We start from the raw sequence: 14,872 nt of genomic DNA on the forward strand, positions 1-14,872 counted from the left end.
GCCGTTTCAGCACGGACGACACCAACAAAGTTGGCAAATTGTGTGTAACACATTCGCTAACACATGTATAAACGGCCGTTGTGTCTCACCTAAGTGGACTGAGCAGCTGTTACAGTCGTCAAAGAGTTTAGGGCTTTTGGACAAACAAACATTTTGTCTCGCATTTGCATGCTAGGGCGCTTGAGGAGGAAAATATTTGACAATGTATGCAAAACGAACCGTTTGTGTTTATATTTTACATGTATAAGCAACTTGTCTACAGTTAGTATCATAGTTGCTGTCAATTTGTTTGACAGTATGAATGACCTAAAAATTCTGGCCTCAGACATGTTCATTTGAAACACATTTCAGTGTGTAGTCTCGCTTTATGTATTGTCACGACTGTCACTCCACTTTTATTATCTTGGCTCAGTAGTGTTCAGTTTTTATGATGGAAGACCAGGACAGAACACTACACAAACCTTCGCTTTTATTTTTTAAAAGAATGTATCACAAGACAATACAGGAAATTGTTTTTTATTTTATTTGTCATACAAATATGACTGCCTTTTAAACAAAGAGTTTAGGAGTAATTTTCCTGTCGTGCTATCATGTCTATGGATGCAAAAGACTACGTGGGGGGAGGAGGAGGTAGTGGTGGTGGTGAGGGCGAACACGGGCAGATAAGAGAAGTAGCTTATTGGCTGGCCGCTGCCTGTTAGCCCACATTTTTATTTAATCACAAACTAGGGAGCTCCCACCATTTTTTTTCTCTTTTTGCCGTTGCCTCGGAAGAACAATAGAAGGCAAACGACACGAGAAGCTCCCCCCGGACGATTGTAGCATGATAGTCGCGCAGCGGCAGTCGGCAGGAAGAGGGCCCGTGTCTGCGTTTCACTCCGCCGCCTGTACAGAATCCAGCGAGCCGCCGGCGAGCAGCGAGCCGACATGGGGAAGGAGGTAAACGGCGTGTCGCGGAGCCGGTTTGAGGTGAGTTGGGACGTCCGTGCGAGGTTGACAGCTACCGACAGGCGTTCGTGGGCGATCTCCAAGGCTTTCGGACGGGGGCCTAGCGCACGGCGGCCGCCGTATTTACTGCAAAACTACGCTCACACGGGGAGGCTTGTTGATGCAGCTTCCGCAGTCAATGTTTGGGGATTAGGTCAAACGCTCGCTGTGCCGTGCTATAGACATAACATACAGAAGAACACAATAACCGCAAAGGGTGGCGTAGTGAAGACTGGTTGGTTGTGTTACCGAACACGTTTGCCACGTCTGTGGTTGTGGGGTTTTTTTTTTTTGTTCTGAAAGCGGGGGCATCTGTGCCGTTTGGTGTGAGTGTTGTCCCCGTTTCCCTTTGCGCCGTCAAAACAAAGAGGCTACACGGAGCACGCCGAGGACACGCAGGCCTGTTTACCAGGCTAAAGGGACGTGTTGAAAGCCCTCCTCGCGGACAGGCTACAGCCTCATTTTTCACTGTACACCAACACGACTCCATTGCAGACATGGAGCTGGCACTTTTAGCCGACTGCCTGATCCGGATCGCGGTGCGTAACGATGGCCGCTGCAGGTCGAGGGGGCCTCGGCTTGTGACTGCTGCTGCTGATGCTACTGCCTGCTACACGCACCCCTTGTTTTAGCTGCCATCACTTGTGCCACACAGCCTGACACGCATCGCAATCTAGAGTGTCAACACAGGTGGCACCTGAACACACACAATCACACCCATTCGAGCCACTGTGTTGTTGTTCTTCCAGTGTACACCCGTGAAGTTTGTGCCGCAAGCGCACCGCTGAGCGCTGGCGTGCTGCTGCTGTTGTTTTCCCCCTCAACATGATGCAAACTTGTCCTTAGATGTAGTGTGTCCGGCCGGGTGACATTGGGCCGGGTCGTATCCGCACTTGTGCGTTGTTTAATCCCCGCGGCCAGCGTGGGATTTGTGTGCGGTTTTATTTATTTTTAACGGTGCAACAGCTGACGACTCAGAAGATTCAGGCCGTTACCTTCTGGCCCGACAGCTGCGGCCGGTGTTACGGCGAGTTGCGCGTCCCCGGCAGTAGGTGGACGCCACCTCGCGAGAGCCGCAAAACAATGGACAAGAGTACATGTGTTTCGTGTGTTTTGTTGTGTGTTGTCCCCCTCCTTTGCGGTTTTTACTCACCGGAATTTTGAGTTTAAAGCGAGAATTTTGTCCCTCTGTGAAATTCTAAGATTGAAGGAGCCGATGCCAGTCTGAGCGTACCTCAAAATGAAGACTTTATTTTCGAGGTCCTGTGGTCTTCAGGGGGTGTGAAGCAGGGTTTCATAGAACCGACTTAAACGCTACCTTTCACTTTTCCACCTCACCTTTGGCTCAAACACCGTGGTCGCTATTCTGGACACTTAATTAGGGATATCATACATTTGGTAATTAAGGCTGCCTAGTAAAAAAAAAAAAAAAAAAAGAAGAAGAAGCGAGGGGCTACAAAACGGGCAACCCATGTAAAATTAGCATTTTCCTTCCAGGTGCCACCTTGAGCCCTCAGTTGTTCTTACTCGATGTCAGTATTTTGCAAAATGTGTGTCCTTCTCCGCCGAAAAGGGTGCCTGGCACTCTAGCCTTCTTTCTACTGATCTGCATATCGGATGGATTTATGTGTGACCTCTTGGCTCGGCTGTGTAAGTATCGTGGCATAAAGTTGGAAGACGACTAGCCAAGAATCAATCAATCCATCGATCGATCTATGCGGTTTAAAAGACAAGTAATAACTATGCTCACACCAAATTAACCCCTTTTATTTGAAAACACAGCCGAAGAAAATCAATCCGCCTACGTTATGTTACGTTTGGAAACTAAACGGGAGACTGGAGTCGTCGCTCCCGCAAGCTATACTCCACTCTCGTCAGGAGCCCGTTATTCAGCGTAACACCAGACTCCCCGTGAAGTTAACCGGATTTGGCACTGGAAGACACCGGAAGTCGTGCGAATGCCAACAAAATAAAGATAAATGGTTGTTTGGGGAGGTGGCACGTTACACTTCGCTTTTAAGTAAAAGTAAACGTGATTCCAAATGTTGTTTTTTTCCCCCCTACATTTAAAGGTAGTCATGTTTTGAACAGCTGAGGGGGTTTACAGTTGGTAACTGTATGCAAACATACCTTTAGCCTCAGATTGTCAATTTTTAAATAAGATGCTGTGTAATAGTGACCATACAGGCTTGGGTCTGCTTGCAGTGCAAACTGCTATAGTTAATGTGGTTGCCCATACACCCAATTCATTATATTTCAGTAAAATGTTGTATTTCAATGTTGAAATTTTGGGATATTTTGTCTTTTCAACACAAGTCAGTGCTGACAAGAATAAGTTTCTTGTCAAGCTGACAGCAGTTACAAGTAGCGTACCAACAATTTATGAAGGAAGGATGATCGGTATTTATTTATTTTTTATCCCCAGTCCTGTGTAGCGTGAGTCTTGAGGTCACAGTTCAGCCATCGTTTTCACCTCCCACCCTGGGCTCCCTTCGCCTGACTATAGCTGACCAGCGAAGAAAACATAATGCTCACATTCATGCGGCATCAGCTCCGTTTTATGTGATGAGCACAAAAGGGGGCAGTGTGTGCCTGTTGACCACACGCATCTGTTTCTTCAGAGCCTTCGCCTGGATTATTTGGCCAGAGAGAGTAACGCAGCGGAAGGCGAGGCCGTCGCACTCACTTTGCCCCAAATCCAAACACTGGTGTCTCTCCCTTGTTGCTCCCTCCGTATTTTTACACGTCCGTGCTGGCGGGTGGCCCCTGCGTAGACAGCTGTAGTTGTGTGTCTGTTTGTGTGTGTGTGTGTGTGTAGGTGGGTAGTGTAGTTTGTTTATCAGGGAGACGCAGAGATGCTTTGACCCAAAACTGCCCAGATTTTCAAACATGCCACCCTGTTCTTTTTTTTGTGTGTGTGTGTGTGCGTCTAAAATCCTGGAAATCTAGTCGGCCAATTTGCTGCTGTGAATGTGCTTCTCAGGATTAACGCCCACACACGACACGACACGACGCACCAGGATTTATCATAAATGTGTGTCCTGCCTTGTAAATACTTGGTATTTGTACCTTGGAGGAGGAGGAAGGAAGGACTCGTACGTTGCCTGTTGATTTGTTGCATCCTGCAAATAAAAAATAGACCTGGCAGCTCTTTGTATTTACTAACCGACCAAATCTCACTCGCTAGAGGGACATGTCTTGCATTCTTGTTTGAAACCCAGATTTCTGTTGCCACAAATCTTCATGTGACGTCAGACTTTAAACATCATCATTAGCTCAATACTGGTGCTCTTTTCTATTGCATGTGCACTGTCACAGGCTGGGGGTGCACTCTTAATGCGTGTTGACATTACTGTATGTTTTGATGACTGTAACGGTGTGAACATGACGACGACTTGGCAGATAAACATGGAGGTCCACCTCCGGTCCAAAGTCCCCAGCTGATTTTTGCTGAGAAGACAGAAAACGTGGCCTCTTGCGCTGCCCTTATCTCCTGACACCCTGACTGTTTCCCAAGGCGTCACACTGACTCTATCACAGCTGATGAGATTACTGTCATTTATCCTCTCTTTAATGCACCGGCCGTCCTTGAGTGACGTGATTGCATCAAGGTTTGGGGCGGGGGTTTCCTGGCCTTGTTTAAAATCCAGAGAAGGTTCTCCTGCCACTAACGACCTCTCCTGTCCCGCTTTTCAGATGTTCACAAACAGTGATGAGGCGGTCATCAACAAAAAGCTGCCCAAGGAGCTGCTGCTTCGGTGAGTAACATCTGGAAAACCCACCCGTCACACCAGACCGTCTGCACATTGTTTTTTTTTCTTTTTTGGGTATGTGTAAATAGCTTGTTGCATAACTTCACACCCACCGCACACCAACCTCTTCTCCTGATCCAGCCCTCAGCTGAGAGGTGCACAACACTTCTCATCCTCATCCGTATACAACCACCAAACCATCGAAGGAAATCCTCCAAAAAATTCTCCTTTCACTTGCTTCACTTCACTTCACAATCTGTCCTGGAAAGTCGACCTGTTGTGAAGTCACAAAGGGCACAGATGCTGTCCCGGGTTGACTACACCCCCAGCCATCTGTTGGCGCCGCCCCCTTTTGCCGCCATGCTTCAGTCCGCTTGTAAACATGTAGATGGTCAAACAAAGCATCAGTTTCGTTGTGTTTTAGCAGGAGGTTGTAAACAGAGGGTTAAATAGTTTGGTGATTATAGATTTTTGGGGTATAGTTATTCACTCGAGTTGTTGAAAATATAAGAATAAAGAATGGATAATTTTTGTACACAGGAGCTTTTGAAATACATTTAAAGAAACATTCCCACCGATCTTTCACGAACAACATGAATAGATGTGAGTGAGCCAAAGCGCAGGATCAGTTCTCATCCCTCCTCCCTTCATGGCCGCCCCCCCACGTTTGACTGCTGGAGTCTGGAATCACTGCAGCCCTTTAAATGTACTGCATTATAAATTACATTTATTATTATTATTATTATTATTATTATTTAAGGGAAAAAAACAAAATACACTCACAATTTTTCTTGATGCTGGATTGACGCATCTGATGGTGAAGTTTCCAGCCCGGTTCCTCAGAAGTGTTCGGCTTCCTCTCCAGGACGCTTCACCGTGGAGTAAACAGGCCTCGGCTGAGAGCAGAGTAAACACATCCATCCTGCTGACAGCTGCAGACAATATTAGCTGGTTCACTCTCAGCCTCAGACGTTGGGATGATTTTTCTTTTATTTCTGCATTTATTATTCATTTTTCTATAAGCGTATAGAGGAAGATTCTTGCAGCAGCGATCAGGCTCTCTGAACTGCCGTCTTTGTGTGTCTGTGTGCGTGCGTGTGCGTGCGTTGTGTCTTCCAGAATCTTCTCCTTCCTGGACGTGGTCACACTGTGCCGCTGCGCCCAGGTCTCCCGGGTGAGTGCACGTCCACAGCGTCGGTGCGCCGCGTGCACGGCTGCGTGTGGGTTTCTTTGTCTGTACTAAAAGTGAATGTCTCTCCCTCTCCACTCTCAGTCCTGGAACGTTCTGGCCTTGGACGGCAGCAACTGGCAGCGCATCGACCTCTTTGACTTCCAGAGGGACATCGAGGTACGTCGATGGCAACTTTTATCACCCTTTTAAATCTGCGGTGAGTGCGTCGCCGTCCTCCCGGCTGAGCCCACTGCGTTTTTGTCGCAGGGCCGAGTGGTGGAGAACATCTCAAAGCGCTGCGGCGGCTTCCTGAGGAAGTTGAGTCTGCGTGGCTGTCTGGGTGTTGGCGACAGTGCACTGAGGTGAGTCTGAACTGAAAAAAAAAAAAAAGTCTCAGCTGCTTCATTAGTTGAATCAAATTAACATAAATCTTCTTTTAATCTCCCGTCGCTGCAGGACTTTCTCGCAGAACTGCAGAAACATCGAGCTGCTTAGTTTAAACGGCTGCACCAAGATCACTGACAGGTACATTAGTTTTCCTGGAATTCATTTTTTTTTCTTTTTTCTTTTTTTTAAAAAAGATTTTAACTTCTAATCCAATTTCTCTGTGTGCTTCTCCCCTGCAGCACGTGTAATAGCCTCAGTAAGTTCTGCCCAAAGCTGAAGCACCTGGACCTCGCCTCCTGTACCTCAATCACCAACCTGTCACTCAAAGCTCTCAGGTGTGTGGACCCCCCCCGAACGCCCACGTATCCATCCCATCCCCATTTATTAAGTCGCTCATTGACTGAGACTGTGTGTTGGTCTCCACCAAACCCACCTGCAGTGAGGGTTGTCCCCTCCTGGAGCAGCTCAACATCTCCTGGTGCGACCAGGTCACCAAGGACGGTATCCAGGCCCTGGTGCGCTCCTGCCCTGGACTCAAAGGCCTTTTCCTCAAAGGATGCACGCAGGTATGATCCAGTCAGAGTCCTTCAATGTCAGTGTGGAACCGCAGAGGTTCTATTCCTGGCATGAAACAGACACAGTAACTGTTGTCTTTGCATCAGAGGACGTTTCTCAGTAAAGACGCGGCAGATGTTGTTTTGCAGCAGATGCACCAGGGCTGCTCTGTTATACTTCAGGATGAGAGGACAACATGTTTTTTCCCCCCTTTCCTCAGCTGAAGTCACAGATAATTAATTTTAGTTCAGAGGATGTCATTTGTGCTACTTTTAAGTTTATTGTGCACCGTTTCTCACTCATTGATTCAGAGCGAGGCTGGCAGTTGTAGCACCGGCTCTAAAGAGGGAAAAATTCCATTGAAGTTGTTTTAAAAATGACTGAAATTAGGACTTAAAAATAATAATGGCAGTGTGCTTTTCATAAGAGTGGTTGATGTCAAAGTGACGGTTGTCCTGCTTTTTGTCGACATCTTCTGCAGCTGGAGGACGAGGCGCTGAAACATATTGGGGCTCACTGTCCAGAGTTGGTCACTCTCAACTTGCAGACGTGTTCGGTGAGTAGGTCCGATGTGCACCGCCTGGTGGTGGTGGTGGTGGCGGTGGTGGGGAAAGTAACGTCGTTGTGTGCTTCTCATGTTTCTCCATGTAGACAGTAGGCTGTGATTCAGTTTAGCATTTTTTTTTTCTTGCTTTATGTTAAACCAAAGTTCTTTGGATCCACGTCGCGTCGGTTCAATTTTTTTGACGCTAATTATTTTGTTTGTCAGCTGAGAAGCTGTAATCTGATCAAACCCGCCGACGCACGTTGCCTTTTCGTGGTTTTCCCTGGAGGGCTCTGCGTTTGTTCAGGGCTCAGGTGTTTTCAAACAACAAGCCGCAGGCCAAACCGTCAGCCTGTCGTTTAGCAAACGGAGGCTGCGACTGGAGGCTGGAGGAGGGGGGGGTGCCGTGGAGGCTGAAAGCAGCAGCAGCCGCCGCCGCTGAGCAGGCGCTCCAGTCACAACAAGTGGCACAATCGCAGCTCGACAGTTGGAACGTAGGAAGTCACCAAATGGCGTCGGCCGTGTAAATGTCGCTGCGCTAACTCGACTTCCTCTCTTTTGTTGTGGCGGCGCGAGCAGCAGATCACAGACGAGGGACTGATCACGATCTGCCGGGGCTGCCACCGCCTGCAGTCGCTGTGCGTGTCGGGTTGTGCCAACATCACGGACGCCATCCTGCACGCCCTGGGACAGAACTGCCCTCGTCTCAGGTGAAACATTTCCCTTTTCCGCAGTTTTTCCTTCCACCCGGTTGGCTGCTTCGGTCCGGGCACGCCGGCACTGCCGGACCGATTCGGCGCCTGCCCCTGTCGCTCTCGGTTACTCTCCCGCCTATCACGGAGACTGACAGCGTGACACTCCTGTCGTTCTGCTTTCAGAATATTGGAAGTGGCGCGCTGCTCCCAGCTGACAGACGTAGGCTTCACCACGTTAGCCAGGGTGAGTGACTCAGCGCCGTCTTACTCGCTCACATACACGGCACAGACGGAGCCAAACGAAAAAGAAAAAAATGCCTTCCTACTCCGATCTGGACGGAGGCTCTGGTGACGCTATGCAATCCACATGACCGTTCAGGAGTTTCACAGAAGGAAAGAATTTCAACTAGCGGAGGCCAAGAAGAATCTAGAAGTTCACCAAAGACTCTCTGCAGTCTCAAAAAGAAACAGAAAAACCCGATGGCGTTTTTCACCCAAAATATCCTGATGATCAACATGAACGCACTCCAGACGTGGAGACTGCAGCTATTATCTTGGAAAAATGGTCTGACCTTCCTGTTTCAGAACGCGTTTGTTCCTCTTCGGTTGAGTTCTGTTCATGTTGGAATCCTCAGTCACAGCAAACCTCTGGTTAGAACCGTCCACTTCCTCCACCTCTGTGAAACTCTAGAACTGTTATGTTGAATTAGAAAATCCCCCCTGAGCTTCCATGAAGACTGGGGGTGAGAATATCGTTTTTAGTGGACTGTCCCTTTAATGCACCTGGTTATAGATGGGGGAGGGGGCTGGGGTGGGGGGGTTCTTTTAAGGTTGTGTCATTCTTTGAGTGTCGATGTAACACAACCTTAATGGCCATGTCTAAAACCACAACCCAGTAAAACCACAGCCAGCGGTTTTAGCGTCCGTCTGCACCAACTTCCTTCTACCAGAGGGGCCACCAGATCACAGTCTTGGTGTGGCTTGATCTTGGTGGATGTGGTACTAATTTTAACATCTTGTTTCAGAATTGCCACGAACTTGAGAAGATGGATTTAGAAGAATGTGTGCAGGTAAATAAGCAGGTTACACTGCTGTAGCGTGCAGGGTTTTTTTTTTTAGTTTTTTTTTTTTTAATACAGATGCAGTTGTAATGGCTGGTTGTAATTTTTCTTTTGTTCGCTGCTCCCAGATCACAGACGGAACGCTCATCCAGCTCTCCATCCACTGTCCTCGTCTGCAAGTTCTGGTGAGTTTGAGTTTGTGCTGCCGCCGTGCAAACATTGGTAGAACATCCAAACAGCCAAGTTGCACATGAGTGTGTGTGTGTGTGTATGTGTGTGCAAGATACAAGGTAGCTTTATTGTCAATACTACAATATATAAACATATACAGAGTATTGAAATGTTGCTACTCAGTGGCCCACAATGTAAGGATGGCATGCAGAGAACAAGAGAGTAAAAAAAGTGTGTGTGTGTGTGTGTGTGTGTGTGTGTGTGTGTGTGTGTGTGTGTGTGTGTGTGTGTGTGTGTGTGTGTGTGTGTGTGTGTGTGTGTGTGTGTGTGTGTGTGTGTGGCTTGCAGAGCCTCTCTCACTGTGAGCTGATCACCGACGACGGCATCCGACACCTGGGCAGCGGACCCTGCGCCCACGACCGCCTGGAGGTGATCGAGCTGGACAACTGCCCCCTGATCACCGACGCCTCGCTGGAGCACCTGAAGAGCTGCCACAGTCTGGACCGCATCGAGCTCTACGACTGCCAGCAGATCACCCGCGCCGGCATCAAGAGACTACGGGTGAGCTGCCGAGCACACGGGTCGTCGCACTGGCCGGCTGGGGAAGCCCGCACACGCATTTGGTGCTTTTCCTGTGCAAATGAAGAATCTGTGCGCTGAGTTCTAATTACATGTGTCTCTGGGCTTTGGGTGAAATATCCTTCACTTCTTTTGTAAGCACATTTCTAAAAGTGCACGCCATACAACTCGAAAGAGTTTTGAAGAACTCGAAGAATGGTCATTTCAGACATGTGGAATGTCATACAAAGCTTGGATTTGAGCTGGAAGCGAAAATGAAGTGCAAAGAGGGGATAAATATTCTGTTTTTCTGGAGATGTGGGACAACAGGATGCAGGTCCAGATAATGAAATGCACAGAGTTTTCAAAAATAAAATAAACTCGTCGTGTGAATTTGCCAGTATGATTGACCCGCCCCATTAGGTCGAGTCCTAGACTTTTATCTCATGTCTTTGTCAGTTCAGTTGCAGACTCTCCAACTTGTTTCCCCCTCTGTTCTCTCCACAGACCCACCTGCCCAACATCAAGGTCCACGCCTACTTCGCCCCCGTCACTCCGCCCCCCTCGGTCGGGGGCAGCCGCCAGAGGTTTTGCCGCTGCTGCGTCCTGCTATGATGTTAAGACCTTAGCCCCGCCCCCGCCCCTAGCCCCGCCCCCGCCGTGCCCTGCTCCGTGTCCTGCCCCACACCGCACACGCTCTCCAGCAGCCTGCGACTCGGCCGCCTCCCTCCAGACCTGCTGCTGCTGCTGCTGCTGCTGCTGCCAGATCGCCACCACCACAGCCACCCAGGACACGCCGCTGTTGCCCCGCCCACTTGGGAGCCGCAGAGAAAGGAAAATAAGGAGAAAATGAACATTCCCCAAATCAGTTTCAACACCACTGCTTACAGTACAGTGCAGCGCAGGCTGTTACACACGCGCAGACACATGGCCGGCGTTCCTGCTTCCTCATTGGCTCGGGCAGAAGCGGATGGGCGGGGCAGGCGATTGCACCGCTAGCCTGTGGGATTTAAACCAACAGCAAGATTGCATGGCAGGAAAACAGAAGAACATCAATGAAAATCATGTTTCTATTCATGAGAAGATATGCGCTAAGAAAAAGAAAATTCTGCACTTTTGACACAGGTGGCCTCTGGGAAGTAATTTCAAAATAAAAGCCCTCTCACACAGATTCTCCTCAGTTTTGGAGGCTGCACTCAAAAAGAGACCTGTCTCAGCTCTGGTCTGCAGGCGGTTCGTCTAAAGAAATATATATATATGTCTAAAAAATAAGTGGGGGTGCAATGTATCTCAAGCCCTCTCTCACACAGAGAAGCCCTGTTTTGTTTTTTTTGTTTTTTAAAACTACACTTGCAGAAATTTGCACTGACAGTGAAGCTTCACGTTCAAGTCATTCTACTAACCAGACAAACACGCAGCTGTGAGCTCGCCGCGCCGTCTCGCCTCTGTCTCCGCCTCCCTGTTACAATTGGACGCTTCAACGTGCCGAAAGAAAGGAAGGAAGGAAGGAAGGAAGGAAGGAGGTAAATTAGGAAAGGAAAACAAAAAAGTTTCGTATTTTTCTAAACTGTTAAGACTTCATCGCGACGACTCAAATATGCCAAATGATGCATGAAGCACTTCTAGGTTTTTTTTGTTTTTTTTTTCTTCAAAGATCCAGTTGTAAATATTGGAGGACTGAGAAGAATCAACGCCAGCTCAAACAGCAGAATTCAAATGAGACGGGACGTTTGAGGAGGGAATGGCGGCGGCGGCAGAGCTCTCTGACGTTGGACAAACGTATGTAGGAGGAAAAATACCCGCTGGAGGCTCTGATGCTCAGCGTTTCCTTCTTCCTGGTACTTAATGTGCGGGTTCTGACGCCTGATTCGGGCTCGTGAAAAGATCACATCGTCAACAACAACAACAACAGAAAAGAAAAAAAAAAAAAAAAAACAGACATCACTACATGACCGGGACAATGGAAAGAAAAAGCCAACTGAAAAAAAATCAATCACCTATTTTTCAGTTTTAATTCTGTTAGTTTTTTTTTTTTCTTTATTTCTTTCTTTTTTTTTTGTCCCTGATGGTCGTGATGACGAGGAGCCGTCACTCACCATTAATGATGGGATGCATCCAGTCACGGAGCTGCGTGTGCAGACTCCCACAAGGCCTTGCAGGGGCGGACAGACGGACCGGTGGGGTTTTGCAGCCCTGCAGACGGACTTGTGGGTCTGCCAACAGACACGACGGATCTTTTTTCTTTCTTGCTCTCCTGGTCAGGACGGAGTTCTGTGATGGACTTCAGCTGGCCGCTCCATGAAGTATTGAAGCCTTTTCCTTTGTGGATTTTCCTCTCCTGCACTTGCACCTGCTTTATTCCGTGTCTCTTTTGTTTTGTAAATGTGTCTTTTACTCTGTTCCTCCTTTTTTTCCTCCGCTCCCCGACCCCACCTCTCTGTTTTTGGTGTGGTTTGGATTGAGCCTGATTTGTTTTGTGTGCATGTGTGCGTATTTTTTCGTTTTCTTTCTTTTTTTTTTTTTTTCTCTCTCTCTTAAAATCATGAGTTGAGTGTCTCCACAGTCGACCTTTGAGTCTCTCTGTCTCTCCTCCGGTCATCAGTTTGTGATCTGCCGCTGTTTGTGTTCTTATTCTTCTTATTATTATTCTTATTATTATTCTTATTATTATTAAGAGTTTATTGTTACTAAATGTCCCGATTGGAGCCTTCTTGTCCAGTATGGGGAATAGGAGTGTATTGGCGCCGGTGCAATTGTAATAAATGTTGAAATTGGAGTGCGTGCTTGCGTGTGCGTGTGTGTGTGTGTGTGTGCGTGCATGTGTGTGCGTGTGATGTAGGCTTCCACCTTTAGTGAATGTTTCCATCAAGGAGAAAATCCTCAGGATGGCTGTTAGAGGGCAGAATTTTTTTCTTTTCCTCTCCCATGAAGGCTGATTTCCTCTTTCATTTTTATGCCTTCCTTTGCTCCCATAACGCACCCTGTCCAACTTTAGAGCGGAAAAAAACCCAATAAAAATGCATTGATGCGATGAGGAATGTTGATTTCAAATGGCCCCTGCTGGTTTGTTTTTTTTTTGTTTCGTTTTTTTCGTAAGATGGATGCCGATGACTGTGTTTGCTTTTTGATTTTTGACGGCAGGATGATAGAAGTGCAGATGAAGCCGGTGTAATCCAGTCTCATCTGTTTTCTGTAGGGAGCCGGGTCAGAGAGGATTAGGAAACGACTAGGAGTCAAACAAACTGGCTCCGAGGTGGTCAGACCAGAGAGGAGAGTGGAAAGTTGTGCGATCTGGACTGAAGCAGCTTCTCTTGCTCTTTATTATGCACCTGACGTGGGTCACTTCCCCACGGACGCGCAGACAAGCCGTGGTTTGTCTCCTCGTGCTGAGTCTTGCAGCCCTCTGGCCTCCCTGTCGCACTCTTCTGCCTGTTTACACGGGAGCTCAGTCCTGCTCCTGCTCTGGATCACTTCCGTTCACATCACTTTGCTCCCAGACACTGGATTCAGGTGGAAGATCAGGAGAACGCAAAGGGGCGAATCTGCAGCAACGTGTGTTCAGATTGACACCCTGAGAAATTCAAACAAAAACTTTTTTTTATTGACAATGACTAAGTTCATTAAATTACTGTAAATCTGTTATTTTTTTCCTTTTTCTTTCTTTTTTTTTTCTTTTTTTTTTTTTTTTTACAATTAACCGATAAAAAATGAATATGTACGTATGAATAAATATATACCTATATTATTAACAAAGTGCCTGTTTTTTCCCCACCCCCTCTTTGCAGCAAAAAAGTGAAGGCGATAGGTGGCAGCAGTGAGCCGCTTTCGAGCTTTTCACCGAATCCAGTTGACTCTCCTCAGTAGTAGTTTTAAAAGGGTTTAAAAACAGTAGTTAAATTAGTAGTTTAAAAACAGGTCTATTATCGTTGATCAAATTTATTTCTTTTACCTTTGGATTCAGCGCCGATGCTCATCAGTTCCATTTTCTTCATGAGAGAACAGCTAAAGGAAGCAGCCTTTTCAATGTTCTACCTCGACTGAACTTCGCCAGCATTTTTGGTAGATCAGAGATTTATTCATTTTTTTTTTTTTTTAACACCTGAAGATAATGTACTCTTTTCACTTGCTTTGCACTATAAATCACCGCTCTGGAAACCTGCTTAAATCACTAATACTGCCTGGCTGTTGGATTGAACACACCCCCGGACAGGTTGTGCACTCTGGCTGCTCTTCTTTTCTCCCTTCCAAATATGTGAAAGATTTTGCAGGAGGTTAAATCCAGAGCTGTGGCTGCTGGCTATAAACAGGGGGCTAAGTGTGCTGCTTTCTGGACCCGGCAAGGCTGCTGGAATCCAAGAGAAAACGTTATGCTGTCAAAGTGAGTTCTGCCAGGCCTTGTTTTCAAGGAAAGTGAAGCCTTATTCACTTCTCCTGCCTTTGACCTTTTTCTGTTGCTTCTGCTTCACCTGCTGAGTCACACCTGGCGGAGCCGACGTCCAGCAAAATACACTCTTCTCGCTTGTCAGATGTGCTGCTGTTGATGTCGCTTTTTGTTTCTCTTTCTTTCCGCCTCCGTGACAAGTCACCGCGTGTCTTTCCAGCCGCCCGGCCTGCTGAGAGCATCAATCACAGAGACGGTGTGAGAGACACAGCTGCTATCACTCCGTCCGGCCTGTGAATGTGACACCTGGCGGCTCCGCCAAGCATTTCAGGGTCCCACGGGCACGCTCCTGTCCCGTCTCATTGTGCTTCAGTGTGCCACTGGGCTGGAAGTGTGTATGCGTGTGTGAGAGAGAGAGAGAAGGAGAGAGAGAGAGAGAGAACGTTGTGGTCCTCCGGTGGCTGCAGCTGAATGACCGCCGTCACGGCTGCTGGAATCCATCTTCCACCACGTGGGACTCGTTTGGTTCCCACCCATCCATCCACCCACCAACCAACCTTTTCTTTCCTCCTCCCTCGTCCACAAACCACAGTGGGGATGTGTGTGTGTG

At 47.7% G+C, this 14,872-nt stretch overlaps 1 protein-coding gene across 2 annotated transcripts; it reads left to right on the plus strand.

Annotated features, from left to right (window-relative positions):
• Positions 1-627: 627 nt before the first annotated feature.
• fbxl20 (F-box and leucine-rich repeat protein 20) lies at positions 628-12,932 on the plus strand. 2 transcript variants are annotated; one of them, XM_076038541.1, is made up of 15 exons: positions 628-969; positions 4,684-4,745; positions 5,859-5,913; positions 6,013-6,087; positions 6,178-6,272; positions 6,367-6,435; positions 6,537-6,632; positions 6,737-6,863; positions 7,334-7,408; positions 7,976-8,106; positions 8,275-8,335; positions 9,117-9,161; positions 9,281-9,337; positions 9,672-9,884; positions 10,389-12,932. In XM_076038541.1, exons 1-15 carry the CDS (start codon positions 928-930, stop codon positions 10,494-10,496), a joined length of 1,311 nt encoding a protein of 436 aa, XP_075894656.1. In that variant the 5' UTR covers positions 628-927; the 3' UTR covers positions 10,497-12,932. The 2 variants fall into 2 exon arrangements, with proteins under 2 accessions (XP_075894656.1, XP_075894657.1); XM_076038542.1 differs by lacking the exon at positions 628-969 and adding an exon at positions 2,264-2,637.
• The last annotated feature ends 1,940 nt before the right edge of the window (positions 12,933-14,872 follow it).

The sequence above is a fragment of the Nelusetta ayraudi genome, unplaced genomic scaffold, assembly GCF_046127955.1.
Source record: "Nelusetta ayraudi isolate G7.1 ecotype Tasmania unplaced genomic scaffold, CSIRO-AGI_Nayr_v1 ptg000057l, whole genome shotgun sequence".
Classification (NCBI taxonomy): Eukaryota; Metazoa; Chordata; class Actinopteri; order Tetraodontiformes; family Monacanthidae; genus Nelusetta; species Nelusetta ayraudi.

Coding starts and splice junctions, on each gene's coding strand:
- fbxl20 (XM_076038541.1), top strand. CDS start 928: ATGGGGAAGGAGGTAAACGGCGTGTCGCGGAGCCGGTTTGAG. Junction 6,088..6,177: donor ACTTCCAGAGGGACATCGAG/GTACGTCGATGG, acceptor TTTTTGTCGCAG/GGCCGAGTGGTGGAGAACAT. Junction 6,864..7,333: donor TCCTCAAAGGATGCACGCAG/GTATGATCCAGT, acceptor CATCTTCTGCAG/CTGGAGGACGAGGCGCTGAA.